The sequence below is a fragment of the Puma concolor genome, chromosome D3 (assembly GCF_028749965.1).
Source record: "Puma concolor isolate L17-30 chromosome D3, mPumCon1.1.hap2, whole genome shotgun sequence".
NCBI classification, from domain to species: domain Eukaryota; kingdom Metazoa; phylum Chordata; class Mammalia; order Carnivora; family Felidae; genus Puma; species Puma concolor.
The window spans coordinates 76,685,629-76,700,452 of NC_141678.1; the positions used below are offsets into that span (position 1 = coordinate 76,685,629).

The window sequence follows — 14,824 nt, forward strand, 5'->3', positions numbered from 1 at the left end:
AAAATGTTCTAATGTCCTTAATTAAAACATTGATACTCTTCTTCATTATTCTAGATTCTTTTTCTAATTATGAAAGACATAGGACGCCTGGGTGGCTCAGCTGGTTGAGCGTCTGACTTTGGCTCAGGTCATGATCTCATGGTTTATGGGTTCAAGCCCAGCGTTGGGGTCTGTGCTGACTCTCAGAGCCTGGAGCCTGTTTTGGATTTTGTGGCTCCCTCTCTCTCTGTCCCTCCTCTGCTCATTCTCTGTCTCTCAAAAATAAATAAACGTTAGAAAGAAAGAAAGAAAGAAAGAAAGAAAGAAAGAAAGAAAGAAAGAAAGAAAGAAACATATATGCTCAGTGTTGAAAATTTGGAAAGAAAAGGCAAAAAGAAAAAACAATAATTCATTAGTCTACCAACTTTCTAATTCAAAAATATATATAGTATATACAGTATGTGGTCCACATCAAGGAGTTTATTGATTCTGTAATATGCTAAAAACTTAGTGTAAAACTTTGTACTTTTACTTTCAGAATTCGTTTTCAGAAATACTACTCAATTTTTTCTCACTCAGATGTTAATTCCTTCATATCAACAAGATGATTAAAGTATTATAACTACATCTTAAAAATCAGAGTTCATAATTCAATTGGACTTCAAATCCACATTTGCTATGGTTTCTGAATCCTTCCTCTTAGTTACTTATAATCTGGAACAAATCATTTAAAGCTTCTTAGGTTGTTCTATGACCTCAAATCTAAAACCTGTAAGACTCTGCCACAGAAATGGCTGATGAAAGAAAAGGCTAATTCAATACATCTTTCAGGCACATTACTGGTACTGTGCTTCCTCTTCTTAAAAAAAAAAAAAAAAAGATGCCTTTTGCTCCACGTACCCTTTGTGCCTTGGCCCTCACCACAAACTGGGTCCTTACTATCTTCCTCACAAAGGCACCTGTAATAAGATATGGAAATTCAAAGTGGATTCTCTCTATTCCCTCCTAGTAGGTGCCAGACTGAAGAATTTGGGAACTTCTTAGAAAAATAAAGCAGGTCTGTGTCCGGTCATCATTCAAATGCGTTAACTAAGCATCTTAGTGTGCCCCAGCCTTTTACATAATAACTGAACATTTAAGGGTCTCAATGTATCTACTGCATGACAGGCACTGTGCTCCAAGCGTTACTGGCATCCAGCTAATCTTCATGCCAAGCCCGTGAAGTATATTATCTTTCTCCTTTCACCTTTACCAAAACTCAAGCCAGGTGAGTGTCTTACTCAAGGGGTCACAGTTAAAAATGCTGCAGAGTTAGTGTGCCAACCAGGTGTTTCTCGCGCAAACTGCTCAGCTCATCCTAGAAGCACCCTACATTCAAAATTTGCATGAGAAACATGTTGGGTTGTCACTAGGTCTTGCTCGTTCTCCAAAAATCTCTAGGAAATACTAGCCCAGACTCCCTCGCAGTGGGTGCTGCCTGCCTAAGGACAAGTGAGCACCGGGTGACGCCAGGGGCTAAGACAGAGGAGCAGTGGGCACTCTGCGACCTCCATCACCAGGGAGGGAACCCCATGACCCATGTCCGTGGTGATGACGATGATGATGCCTTAGTTACCGTCCTCAGTGGTAGGTCCGTAACACACCCTCCCTCCCATAATGCTCACAACCCGTGACGCTCATTATTATGCTTTTACAGATAAGAACTAAGGTGCGGATAAATCCCGGCACTGCTCACGGTAACCCCGCTGACTCATGGTGCTCCGGGACCTCTCCTGGCTGCGTCCCAGGGACCCCAGACGACCCGTGTACCGCCCCCCCTTCAGCCCCTCCCAGGGAGGGCCCCTTTCCGGTCCCTTCTCCAGGTCGCCCCTCGCCCCATAGCGCGGAGCTTCCTGCGCCGCTCCCGGAACCCCCTCAAGCCGGAGGGCCCCGGCGCGAGCTGCGCTGCCCACGCCGTCGCAGGGATCCCGGCAGCGATGGCGGCCGCGACAGCCTCACTTACGCCGATCGCGGAGCAGGGCGCCCGCAGCTCGCAGGGCCGCAGCCATGTTGATGCCGCCTGAGAGCTTTCCCGGGGCAGCTTCGGCCCGGGACTCGGGTTCCTCCCACGGCGGCGCGATCGGGTATCTTCCCGGAGAGCTCCGAGCTGCTGGCACTGCCACCACAGGCCGCCTTATCTTAAGTTGCGGCCCCCTGCGCCCTCGCGGCGCACCCGTTCATTCGCTGCCTGGCCGGGCCTAGCCGGGGCTCGGGGGCGGGGCCAGGGGAAGACACGCCCCTCGAGACAGCTGGCCCGGGCGTGGGGCCTTCGGCGGGGGGGAGGAGGGGTGGAAGGGGTAAAAGGGGCCCGAGGCTGTGCTAGCGGCCCCGCCCCACCAGCCGTCAGTTCCAGCCCAGCAGCCCCTCTCCCGCCCCCGGTCACCCTGAATGAAAGCCCTGGTTGCATCTGCCACTCTGGCCAAGGCGGAAACCGCCGCCACAACTCGGCAAAGGGCTTTCCAGACTTTTTCAATGCTATGACTTAGATATGAGAATGCTTTTGCCTCACTTCTCCAGTTTGCTTGCCTCGTTATAGTACAACTGTGCCGACCCTGCTTTGTTATAAGCTTGGTTTTCAGAATAGGAAAAGGAATTGTTTTATATGAGACACTCGTGAATGACATCTTTAATTTCCCTGTGGCATCTCTATACAGCACAGTTTGACAGGCGGGACCAGAAAGCAAACATTATACTGCTAACGTGAGAACGTTAGGAAAAGTGAAGGCCAGTCCAGCAAATGGGTTTCTGGGAGGGATGGCATGGCGAAGTTTGCCCGTATATCTGCGCACCGTCGCAAGGTAGCTGTCTGGTCCCAATCCCGCACACGCAACAGGCACTGCTCTCAATTCTAATCATTCCTGCATTCCCACACCTCCACCTGCCAACCGTACCCATTGTTCTGTGCGCCTTGAAGCACAAGACCAACCTTGGAACAGAAAGGTCTCAGGCGTTATTCATTCGTTGAACAAGTATTGACCACCTACTGTGTGCATTGGAAAAACAGCAGTGAACAGAGAAGACAAGGCTTGAGGGAGAGACAAAATAATCAGGATATGTATTGTTGGGGGTGATGATGAGCGTTAGAAAGAAGGAAGTAATGGGGCGCCTGGGTGGCTCAGTCGGTTAAGCGGCCGACTTCGGCTCAGGTCATGATCTCGCGGTCCGTGAGTTCGAGCCCCGCATCGGGCTCTGTGCTGACAGCTCAGAGCCTGGAGCCTGTTTCCGATTCTGTGTCTCCCTCTCTCTGACCCTCCCCCGTTCATGGTCTGTCTCTGTCTCAAAAATAAATAAACGTTAAAAAAAAAATTAAAAAAAAAAAGAAGGAAGTAATATAAGGGAGATGGAGAAGGGGAGACTCTACTGCAATCTGAAATAGATAGGTCAGAGAAATTCTCACTGACATCTGGACAAAGGCCTGAAGGAAGTAGGGGGGGCAAGCTATGTGGAATATTTTGGGACGATGGAGTCTGAGTTGAAAACCACTTTTCTGTAGCTAAAATTTGTTCCTGGTTAGTTTATTATTAAAGTTGGTCCTCCTTATGGTTATAAGCCAAATATAAAACATCAAATTAAGTGCCTTTCATATTTTACCTACATGATCTTCAGATCCAAGCAGATGCCCCCTGAGAAATGGACAGTAAAACTTGCCCCAAGTGCTAAACTACTCTCCTACATATTCTGCTAACTCTCTACGTTCATAATGAAAATTATATGCATTTAATTTGCCCTTTGGAGGTGATCTTCATAATGTACTTCTCTACCTAAAGCTTAAACACATTTCTTTTAAGTAAGCTGCACAGAAAGCCTCTACATTTTGAAATGCTGTGCTGGATGAAGTGTAGACAAGTCCTGAGAACTGGGAAAGGCTAACTAAGGGTTTTAGATGTTTGAGCTGGATAGGCTCTTAGCTAGTCTGGAAGGCTCTGGATAAGTCACCCCTGCCTCCCCAGGGCTGTGCCCCTTCTGCTAGGTGGAGATAACAAGGGGCTTCTGGCCCCTCCTAGAGAAATGCTGATGATTAGTGACAATGCACAAAGGTGCCAAATCTCACATAATCAACAGCTAGGACGGGTATCTGCCCAGGAACCAGCAACACATGCTTTATGAAATATATCAACATAATAACATTTTTAAAAATGAATTAGTAGTCGCATAAATTTTATTCATATATTTTCATTTTTACTCACTTGAAAAAAAAATTCAAAATCCCTCATGTACAAAACCCTCCGATGCACATATTAAGACTCATAGGTTATAGGTGGAAACAGAACTTCATTATTTTTCCGGAACAGAGAGTATCATAAAAACTGTTATTTCTAATCTCTGGCTTATTTCTCACAAATATCAAATATAATAGCTTCCCAACAAGTGCATTTTTATGTTTTTATGAAATGAAAGCGGATAAAATGCATTTTGTACTGGTCGTTTCCAAAACTGATTAGAAAACACAGCCCTTCACCCAGAAATTCTAAATGTGGGTTTACTAAGGAAACCAGAAAACCCCTTAAACAGCTAAGCAAATTTATAAAACAATAAGAGATTTGTGTGTGTGTGTGCATGTGTGTGCATATGTACATATAAATGCATTTTTTTCTGGCTTACGTATTTGTAACAAAGGTATATACCACTTGTCTTAGCAAACAGAAGGCCAAAGGCACAGTCTCAGGGTCAACTCGATAAGCTGCACCCCCACCGCACAGGAGAAAGGTTGTCTGAAACTGGGTGACTTAATTAGTGAAAAAAAAGCACTCTCCTGTCACAGACAGCCCTCTGAGTTCAGCCTTTGGTCCTAAATAAAATGAACTTGTTGGTTTCAGCTCAATGCTTCAGGGAAGGGCAGGGGGATCACCTAATTCATTATTTTTCATGATTGGCACCTCTGAGCTACACACACCAAATTTAGATTACTCAATTCTGTCTCCTTAATCAGAAAAACAACAGGGCAAGAAGGGGTGGTGTGCAGCACAAGAGAAACCGTGGCTGCGTGAGGCAGACAAATGGTGAGCTGTAATGATCACTCAGAGAAATCTGATCGATTGTCCCCACAATTGTTTTACAGCAAAGAGGCCACCAAATCCAGGCCAATGTGGTGTGCATTTTGACTTCCTCTCTTAACCACACAGAGCCTTAAGCCACGAGTGATGAGGGATTTATTAGTCCATCTATACATATTTACTGAGAGTCCACGATAAGCAAAGCATGTATCAGGCAATGGGAAGGATAAAAAAGTAAACAGCAAAATGTACTCTCAAGGAACTCATTCATTTATGAAGCAAATAGCATGGAGAGCCTACCTATGTCAGGTACATAGTAGGCACTGGGTTTGCAGCAATGAACCAGACTGTTTTCGACTTTCATGGATCTTAGGCTCTTTTTTTTCTTTTTAGGTTTATTTATTTATTTTTGAGAGAGCGGGGGAGGGCCAGAGAAAGGGAGAGACAGAAGCCCAAGCAGGCTCCGCACGGTCAGCGCAGAACCTAATGCAGGACTCCAACCCACGAACCGTGAGATCATGACCTGGGCCGAAATCAAGAGTCAGACGCTTAACCGACTGAGTCCTCCAAGCCCCCGCCCTGGAACTTACATTCTTGACGGCAAGGAAGACAATAAGTGAAAGATACACAATATAATGTCGGGTGTGACTAGGGACCATGAAGAAAAGTGAAAAAGGCAAAGGAGTGGAGAGAGGCAGGAAGCGCTAGTTTCAGTGGTGCAGCTGGACATAGCCTCTCTGCAAAGGTGGCATTTGAGCGGGGACCCATGGAGAGCGAGGGGGCTCTCTGCCGAAGGGCTTTGCAAGCAGAGGGACCAGCGAGGCGGGAACACATTTGAAGCTTACATTAGTTTCCTGGGGCTGCTGGGACAAAAATACCACAAACCAGGTGGCTGAAGACAACAGAAATGCACAGCCCTGAAGGCTTAGAAGTCCATAAGCAAGGTGCCAACAGGACCGTGCTCCCTCTTAAATATGTAGAGGAGAATCCTTCCCTGTTTTTCCCAGCTGCCGGGATGGCCAGCAATCCTCAGCCGTACTTGGTCCGTAGCTGCATCGCTCCGTCTCTGCCTCCATCGTCACTGGACTTTCTCTGTGGCTGTCCTTTCATAACCATAAGGACACCAGTCATATCGGGGTTTTGTTGAATACTGGCCTACCCTAGGGACCTAGCTTATTGACCTCATCTTAAATTAATTACATCTGCAAAGATCCTATTTCCAAATAAGGTCACGTTTGCAAGTAGCAGAGGTGAGGGTTTCTACATATCTTTGTAGGGGACACAACCCATAGCAAGGCTTTTATTATTTTTATTTTTTTTTAATGTTTATTTTTTGAGAGAGACAGAGAGAGACAGAGAGACAGAGTGTGAGCGGAGGAGGGGCAGAGAGAGAGAGAGAGGGAGACACAGAATCTGAAGCAGGCTCCAGGTCCTGAGCTGTCAGCACAGAGCCCAATGTGGGGCTCAAACCCACAAGCTGTGAGATCATGACCTGAGCTGAAGTCAGACGCTCAACTGACTGAGCCACCCAGGCACCCCCATTTAAAAAAAAATTTTTTTTTAATGTTTATTTTTTTTGAGAGAGACAGAGTGCGAGCGGGGTAGGGAACCCATAGCAAGGCTTTTGAGGAACAGCAAGGGGACCCATGTGTCTTGAGCAGAGCGTGTGGGGTAAGCGGCAAGAAACTTGGGCCTATTGATGCAGGACTTTGTAGGTGACGAAACACTGTGGTCCCCGGAGCCATCTCCCTTTAGCACAGTGATCCACAGTGTTTCAGAAGGCTCACTTTGCAGTGTGGGAAATAGATGGGAGCTCCTTAGCCAGTATTAAGACACTTGCCGCGTGACCAAATTCGTTCATTTTCTTCTCTGGGTTGTGGGGTTTTTTTAAGTTCATATGGGTCAGAGTGTTTTTTCCCAGAGAGTTCTCTGCTCCCTGGCTGGTGGAAGGATCCCTAAAAGACTTTCTGGTTTGACTCTGCCAGGATCCAGGGATCCCGCCAGTCTTAGACAGGGTGGGTGTTCATTTCTCAGCTTGGTTTTCCTGCTCCTGGCAGTTGTGTAAAAACCAGGGGCGTTGACTCTTTCCAGGAAGCTGTCATTCCCTGTGCAGAGCCCTGAGCAGATGGCAGCCTTCCTTGTCCTTCTCTGGGTCCCAAGGCCAATTTTCTAGATCACTTCTCACAGAAGAACCAGCCCCGAGGCCCTGCTTCATGCAAGAAGGGATCCTGCCCTTTTTCCACCTTTCTGTCTGGACATTCTTGGAGCTGGGTACACAATGCATTCACTTTGTGGAAACTCATGGAGTTGCACATTTATGATACGTGACCTTTTCTGTAAGTTATATTTTAATAAAAATATATTAATAATATCTATTCAATAAAACAGTAAATATTAATATACAATATTATATAATATATAATATATTAATAATATATATTTAATACAAATATATTTAATAAAAATATATTTAAAAAGCACCTTCCCTGTGTCTTTATCTGGGCTCAGTTCTCCCCCTAACCCTCAACCCGAACCTGAAAGCCCTGGCTTTGAGACCCTCAGACCTCCCTGCCCTCTGCTTCTAATGCCTAGAGATATGCCTTTCACACTCAGCTGAGATTTGGGGGGGTGGAGGGAATTATTATGTTTATTTAGTAAATCGATCTGTTTACCGCGGGGGAGCTAGAGGTGACCAGAGGTTTCCCGGATAAAAGTCAGTGATGACTTCAGGCTGAGAGGAGGAAGGAATGCTTTTTCATCCAAGTGGTCTCAGAACTTACAAGAAGAGAGGAACTGGAATGTCGTCAACGTGAGGGGACGCCACGGAGGCAGAAAAGCACACAGTACCCAAGAGCAAGGCATTCACGTCACCACTGCACAGGGTGGGGGAAGGACGAAGAGTTAAAAGCTGAGGGGCTCGCGGACTGGGGATAGTCGTGACGGTCCCTGAGAAGCAGAGCCTGCGGGGGGCTGTGCTCTGAGGAAAACAGTTGAGCGAGTGGTGTGCAGGCTACAGAGCGCGAGACACGTGGGGTGGGGAGAACAGGTAGGAGACAGGAGACGGTGCTGGTGGTTTCAAGCGCAAACCTAGAAGGAGTGGGGAGAAAAGAAAAGGGAACCACTGCAACAGAATTTTGGGACCCGGAAGGCAGATGGATAAATGGCTAATGACTTAGCAACCCAAGAACCCTAAGCTGGCCATCCTAAGAACCATCGAGAGTCACACGACAGAATCCCTAGGCGGCTCAGGATTGGCGCTGCCAGGTGGCTCTGGGGGTGGGGGTGGAGAGAGGGATGCTAGGAGACAGATTGAAAGTTGGATAAAGAAGTCAGACTTCCCAGATCCCCCCAACTGCAGCAGCCGGCTGGAGGTGAGGTTGCTGGGAGGCCGCCCAGGGCTCTGGGCTGAAGATAGCAGGTGCACTGCAGAGCAGGTGCACATCTACCCACACGCTGGAAGCCTTTCCAGCCCTGTTTGGAATTCTCGGCAGGTAACCACGAAGCACTGCCCGACAACTGAGGAGAGCCTCTAACTGGAAAAAGACACCCAGCCAAGTAGAAGAAAACAATATGGAGGAAACAGGGAACATGCAGTTAGAAAATTTGGAATAGAGGGGCGCCTGGGTGGCTCAGTCGGTTAAGCAGCCAACTTCGGCTCAGGTCATGATCTCGCGGTCTGTGAGTTCGAGCCCCGCGTCGGGCTCTGTGCTGACAGCTCAGAGCCTGGAGCCTGTTTCCGATTCTGTGTCTCCCTCTCTCTCTGACCCTCCCCCATTCATGCTCTGTCTCTCTCTGTCTCAAAAATAAATAAACGTTAAAAAAAAAATTAGAAAATTTGGAATAGAGACCTTAGAGATGGGACTTTCTGAGGTCAGAATAAGAATTAAAAAATTTTTTTTATCCTTTACTCTGCTAAGAGATGAAAAACTCAATAGAAGGACTGGGAAAAAGTTGAGGAACTTCTAGAAAATACCAAACCCCCTCCCCCACAAAAAAAAAGATAAAAGAACATTTAGGGGCGCCTGGGTGGCACAGTGGGTTGAGCGTCAAACTCTCGAATTCAGCTCACGTCATGATCTTGCAGTGCATGGGTTTGAGCCCCACATCAGGCTCCACGCTGACAGCTTGGAGCCTACTTGGGATTCTCACTCTTTCTTTTCTTTTCAACATTTATTCATTTTTGAGAGTGAGAGAGGCAGAGCATGAGCGGGGGAGGGTCAGAGAGAGAGGGAGACACAGAATCGGAAGCAGGCTCCAGGCTCTGAGCTGTCAGCATAGAGCCTGACGCGGGGCTCGAACCCACAAACCATGAGATCATGACCTGAGCCGAAGTCAAACACTTAACTGACTGAGCCACCCAGGTGCCCCATCTCGCTTGCTCTTACTCTCTGCCCCTCTCCCACTCACACGTTTGCTCACTTGCTCTTTCTCTCAAAATAAAAACTTTAAAAAAAAACACTTTAAAAGCCTTATATCTGAATAATAGTTTTAGAAAGCAAAACAAAAACAAAAGGGAGACTTTTTTTTTTTTAATTTTTTTTTCAATGTTTTTTATTTATTTTTGGGACAGAGAGAGACAGAGCATGAACAGGGGAGGGGCAGAGAGAGAGGGAGACACAGAATCGGAAACAGGCTCCAGGCTCCGAGCCATCAGCCCAGAGCCTGACGCGGGGCTCGAACTCACGGACCGCGAGATCGTGACCTGGCTGAAGTCGGACGGTTAACCGACTGCGCCACCCAGGCGCCCCCAGAAGGGAGACTTTCAATGAAGCAACTTAAGAAACTTTTTCACAGCTCCAGGGCACGATTTTCTGGATGTAAAAGGGGCTGGTCAACCATCCAGTGGGAATGAATGCAAAGTCCCAAGAAATATGAAATTTTGGAACACTGGGGGCAAGTTTTCCAGAAAAGACAGGTCATATGGAAAGGACCAGGTGTGAGAATGCTTGGGAATTCTCAGTAGCAACACGGGAAGTCAGGACTTCAAAATTCTGAAGGAAACGTGCTTGTTGGCCCACATTTTAATATGGAGACTATGGTTCAAGTGCAAAGATAGATCAAGAGCGTGTCCAGATATGCAAGGTCTCAACGAATTTACTCTCCCCACAGCCTTCCTCAATAAACTACTGGAGAATGTGTGCCACCAAAATGAGGAAGTAACCCAGGAGGGAAACATAAAATACTGGAAATAAGATGTCCAATACAGAAATAGGATGTCCGACACGGAAAGGCAAAGGGAACTGTGAAAGACAACTCTGGATAACTGTGTTCCGTGAACAGAGGGTGGATAATTGAGACTAAAGCAGACAGAGGCTCCAGAAGCTTCTGTGGGAAGATGGAACTATGACTACCTGATGTTCTTCACTAATCACATTAGTAACGTTTCATGAGGTAGAAAGAAACTTTCCAGAGTAAGAAACCAAACGATTTAATTGACCAGTGATTACCAATACGACTATAGTATTTGGACATCATGACGTACATACCTTTTGTTTTTTCTAGAAGGGTTGAATGAAATGTGCTGATTCTAAGTTTTAAAACACTTCAAATTTGGGAGTTTAAAACTTTATTCTGCCACTTACTAACCACGCAGCTTTGGGCACGTGCCTTAACCTTTCTCAGCCATTGTCTTAGGGTTAATACAAATTACCCGAAGGTTACCGTGAGGACAGAAGCACAGGACAGTGCGTGGCCTGACACAAAGCCCTACTTGCAGCACCGGTGGCAGCTGTCCTAACTTCGAGAACTTGTCAATATGCCTTGAACGCTAAATGGAAACACATGTAGTGCTTTTGTAGCCATTGGCCGGTATTGAACAGCCTCGGCCTTACCCAAATTTTCCCCTTTCAACTACAGTGACTAATGGGAGATAATTAAATGATAGGAATAATTAAATTACTATCACCTACAGTGATAGTAAGAGAGGCTTAAGGTTGCGTTTAGAAGCAGTAGGGAGCTGGGGCACCCGTGGGGGTGGGGCTCAGTTGGTTGAGCATCTGACTCTTAATCTTGGCTCAGGTCACGATCTCACGGTTCGTGGGTTCGCGACCCGCGTCAGGCTCTACACTAGCAGTGCAGAGCCTGCTTGGGATTCTCTCTCTCAAAATAAATACCCTTAAAAAAAAAAAAAAAAAAAGTAGCAGGGAGCTACTCAGTGATGGTCAACCTGGCTGTTCAAAAGCCCCACCTGGGTAGCTTCTGAAAGACATCCAGGACCCATCCCTGAACTTTGGATTCAATTAGTCTGGGATAAGACCCAGACATCGGCATTTTTAAGGTCCCCAAGTGATTCCAGTGCGTGGGAAGGAAGGTTGCTTCTGACAGGGTCGTACTGCCCTGTACACTAAAGAAGAAAGTTTTAGTAAATGCTAGAGGCAAGCAGGTGCGGAGCGGGGAGGGAGACGCTGAGCAAAAAGGTAAAAGCTGGGTGGCTGCAAGCGGCTGCCAGACACAAGAGGGAGAGTTAACACCGAAGTCGCTTGAATTGCCGAGTAGCCTCCCGTCCGTCTCCAAAACCTCAAGCGGGCCTGTTGCACAAGTAGCAAAGGTAAAGGGGGTTGAGGGGGAAGAATCAACTTAAAGAGCCACGTCAGGAAAGAGCCGTGAGAGGACAGTCCCGCAGGAACAGGAACTCGGAACTGGGTGTCTGTGGCTGGACACACGGTGGGGCCTCAGGATGGGGCTGTGACACCAGGTGGCAGTAACAACTACACGGTCAAGGGAAGAACATCCGTGTGCATGAGGTTTGCTGCTCGCCACGCTCAGATTCTTGGCCCGATGTCACCATGACCTTGACGCATTTATCCCCACCTAATCCCACAGCTCTCTCTCAGGATTCAAAATTCTCCATTCATTTACACAATTAAAATTTAGACTAACTGGGTCCAACCTCTTCCTCAAATTCTGATCAAATGAACTGCCTAGTTGAATCCAGTCAGAGCTCATTCACTTTCTTCCAAGTACTTTTTACTTAAAGATACAGGCCAAATATACGATATATCTTTTTAAGTTTATTCATTTATTTTGGAGGGGGTGGCGGGGGTGGGGGGAGGGAGGGAGGGAGGGAGGGGGAGAGAGAGAGAGAGAGAGAGAGAGAGAGAGAGAGAGAATGCATGTGTATGAGTGGGGAAGGGGTAGACAGAGAGAGAGAGAAAATCCCAAGCAGGCTCCACACTGTCAGTGCAGGGCCCAATGTGGGGCTCAAACTCACGAACCATGAGATCATGAGCTGAGCCCAAATCAAGTGTCAGACACAACCGACTGAGCAGGCCAGGCACCCCACAGGCCAAATATACTACAAATGCCCTATTTCCATCTGTCATTTCACTTAATTGCAAAATAGGATATAATCTAATGTGTCCAAAAATAACAAAGATTACAAAACTTAACTAGAACCCACATCTAATTTTTAAAACTTGTTCCTCTTCACTATTATGTAATTTTAATAATACCTACTAAATTTGGTAATATCTAACGTCCCATATACACATTATGAAAAATAAAAAGATTGACAAAAAAGAAAAAGGCATGAACTAATGTAAGACTGAGATGTTCAGCTTTAGAAAAATTAAGCCAGCAAATAGTTTTTATGTGTGTCCATTTATTGATTGCTGGGAATACAGCCTATTGAGAATACATGACATGCATTTTGGGAGAGAAATTAACCAAATCTGAAATGAACGCATTCAATAAGCCTGCTAGGAGTTAATAAGGTAACACAGATTAGATCTAAAGACACAGTGTGGGAAGACTCAGACAGCCACGTACAATTGTCATTAAGATTCCAGCTGCAAATTCTTTCGGAATTTATTTATTCTTAATTACTTAGAAATTACCAGGAAAGAGGGAAGCTCACTGCCTCTTTAGCTTAACCTAACGCTAGGAAGCAAAAAAAAAAAAAAATTTTTTTTGCCATAGCTTCAAATTGTTTAGGGCAATTCCATTTTTACAAATTCTTCCACACCAATTCATATGCTTCAGAATTATAAGCAGCTCTACACAATTAGAAAAGATTAATAACCAATGCAAAAGTGTGTTTGTTTGATTCCAGTATCTATTATTGAATCACATTGTTCTAATACTAGCAGATTTTTACACCACACTGTTAATTTTCCCCCAAGATGTTCTAACTCACGGATACAATAAAATGACATAAATTAAAGAATTCCAGTTACACTTAACAGGACGAAACGATTAAGTTACTGGAATGTCTTAGTCCATAATTAAAACCTGTTTAAGTATATATGCGGCATAAATGATGCAAAAATTATAACCTATAATTAGATAAAAATGCTGAAATGGATTTATAACTGTAGTGTTACATGCCACATGTTTCCCCCAAACTTTCTGATGGATATTGTTTTTTTAAATGACAATACCAAAAAAAACCAAAGACAATATGGATGTTACTTGATATTCAAATGATTTGGATTGCTTTTGGTGGTAGAGAAAAAAGAAATAGATAAACATGAATGGAATAAAAAAGGGAAGATTTTGGCTTTTTTTTTGAAAGAGGCAGTCTGTTCCTTTCATAAACTGTATTCTTTGCTTAATGTTTCTGGAGGAATCAGTTATGGTTTGCAACGCTGGACAAATCGTGGGTATAAGCATACGTCTCGGATGTGATACCTATTCAGAATCCAGGTCAAGAATCGTTCCAAGCCCAAGCCATATCCGCCATGAGGACATGTGCCATATTTTCTCTGTTTAAAAAAAAAAGAACAGATGTTTAAAATTTTGTCTAAGATATTAAAATTTTTCTACTGTGAAATGAGTTCACTTATCGTGGTTAAGAATTCAACTCTATTTTTAATTTTTTTATATGTTATTTGTGAGAGAGAGAGAGAGAGAGAGAGAGAGAGAGAGAGAGAGAGAGAAGCAGAGAGAGGGGCGAGGGATCTGAAGCAGGCTCCGCACTGTCAGCACACAGCCCAATGCAGGGCTTCAACTCACAAACGGTGAGATCATGACCTGAGCCGAAGTCAGACGCTCAACCAACTGAGCCACCCAAGCGCCCCTAGAATTGAACTCTTATTCTATTTGCTTTCATAGGCCATGTGTGTAGAAATGATTTGGTATGAAAAATAAACCAGGGGTTAAGTGTCACCCTGAAAAGAAGAGATTTCAAACTTTTAACTAAGTCAACGTCCCTGTTTATCAGAGGGAAATGCAAGCTAGCCTAGATGCTGGTAGAATCTAACAACAATTTTTTAAAATTTTAGTAGCAATGACAAGGCCAGCAGCTAGTAGCTTTTCAAATGAAGTGCACATATTATTGGACAACGGTAAAACTAGTAATAATCCCATGCCACACTATTAGAACATCAAGCTGAATACAGCTCGTTCAAACACCAAAGTACCACACTGACTTCTCGCCTTTTAGGTTTCAATTTATACAGAACTATTATAATGAAAACATTTAAGAGTGTAAAAACCAAAACAAAACTGTTCTTACCTGATCTGTGTACCAGTAGTAGGGAGTGGGGTCAATCCCTTCCCTTTTATAACCCGCCAGCATTTCTTCACTATCCCAGATACGCATTGAGCCTCCCACAATCTCACCAACATTTGGCATCAACACATCCACCTTTAAAAACAAGTAAATAAAATGCAGTTACTACCAAGCTGTCAGTCATGACATGGCTCTAGTTTCAACGAAAACCACAATGAAGCTCTTACAGCTAACAGAGCACTACGGATGTAATATTCAAATCCTGTAATTTAACAAGAAATGTTAAACCCAATCAGAAGACAAAACCCACTTCTTTAAATATTGCCATTCTAGATGTATAATGCAGCATTTGCCATGAGCT

The 14,824-nt window shown here is 45.0% G+C and overlaps 2 protein-coding genes across 3 annotated transcripts in view; both read right to left on the reverse strand.

Annotated features, from left to right (window-relative positions):
* Nucleotides 1–2,237, reverse strand: part of FECH (ferrochelatase) — a 37,550-nt gene extending 35,313 nt beyond the window's left edge. For both annotated transcript variants that reach the window (XM_086683088.1, XM_086683089.1), the window contains exon 1: nt 1,982–2,237. In XM_086683088.1, coding sequence (XP_086539214.1) covers nt 1,982–2,027 — 46 coding nt within the window. In that variant the 5' untranslated portion in view covers nt 2,028–2,237. The remainder of the gene's footprint in view (nt 1–1,981) is intronic.
* Nucleotides 2,238–12,592: 10,355 nt separating this feature from the next.
* Nucleotides 12,593–14,824, reverse strand: part of NARS1 (asparaginyl-tRNA synthetase 1) — an 18,548-nt gene continuing 16,316 nt past the window's right edge. Inside the window, exons 14-15 of the mRNA XM_025931040.2 lie at nt 14,467–14,598; nt 12,593–13,714 (exon numbers count right to left, since the gene is read on the reverse strand). Of these exons, the coding sequence (XP_025786825.2) occupies nt 13,583–13,714; nt 14,467–14,598 (264 nt within the window). The 3' untranslated portion in view covers nt 12,593–13,582. The remainder of the gene's footprint in view (nt 13,715–14,466; nt 14,599–14,824) is intronic.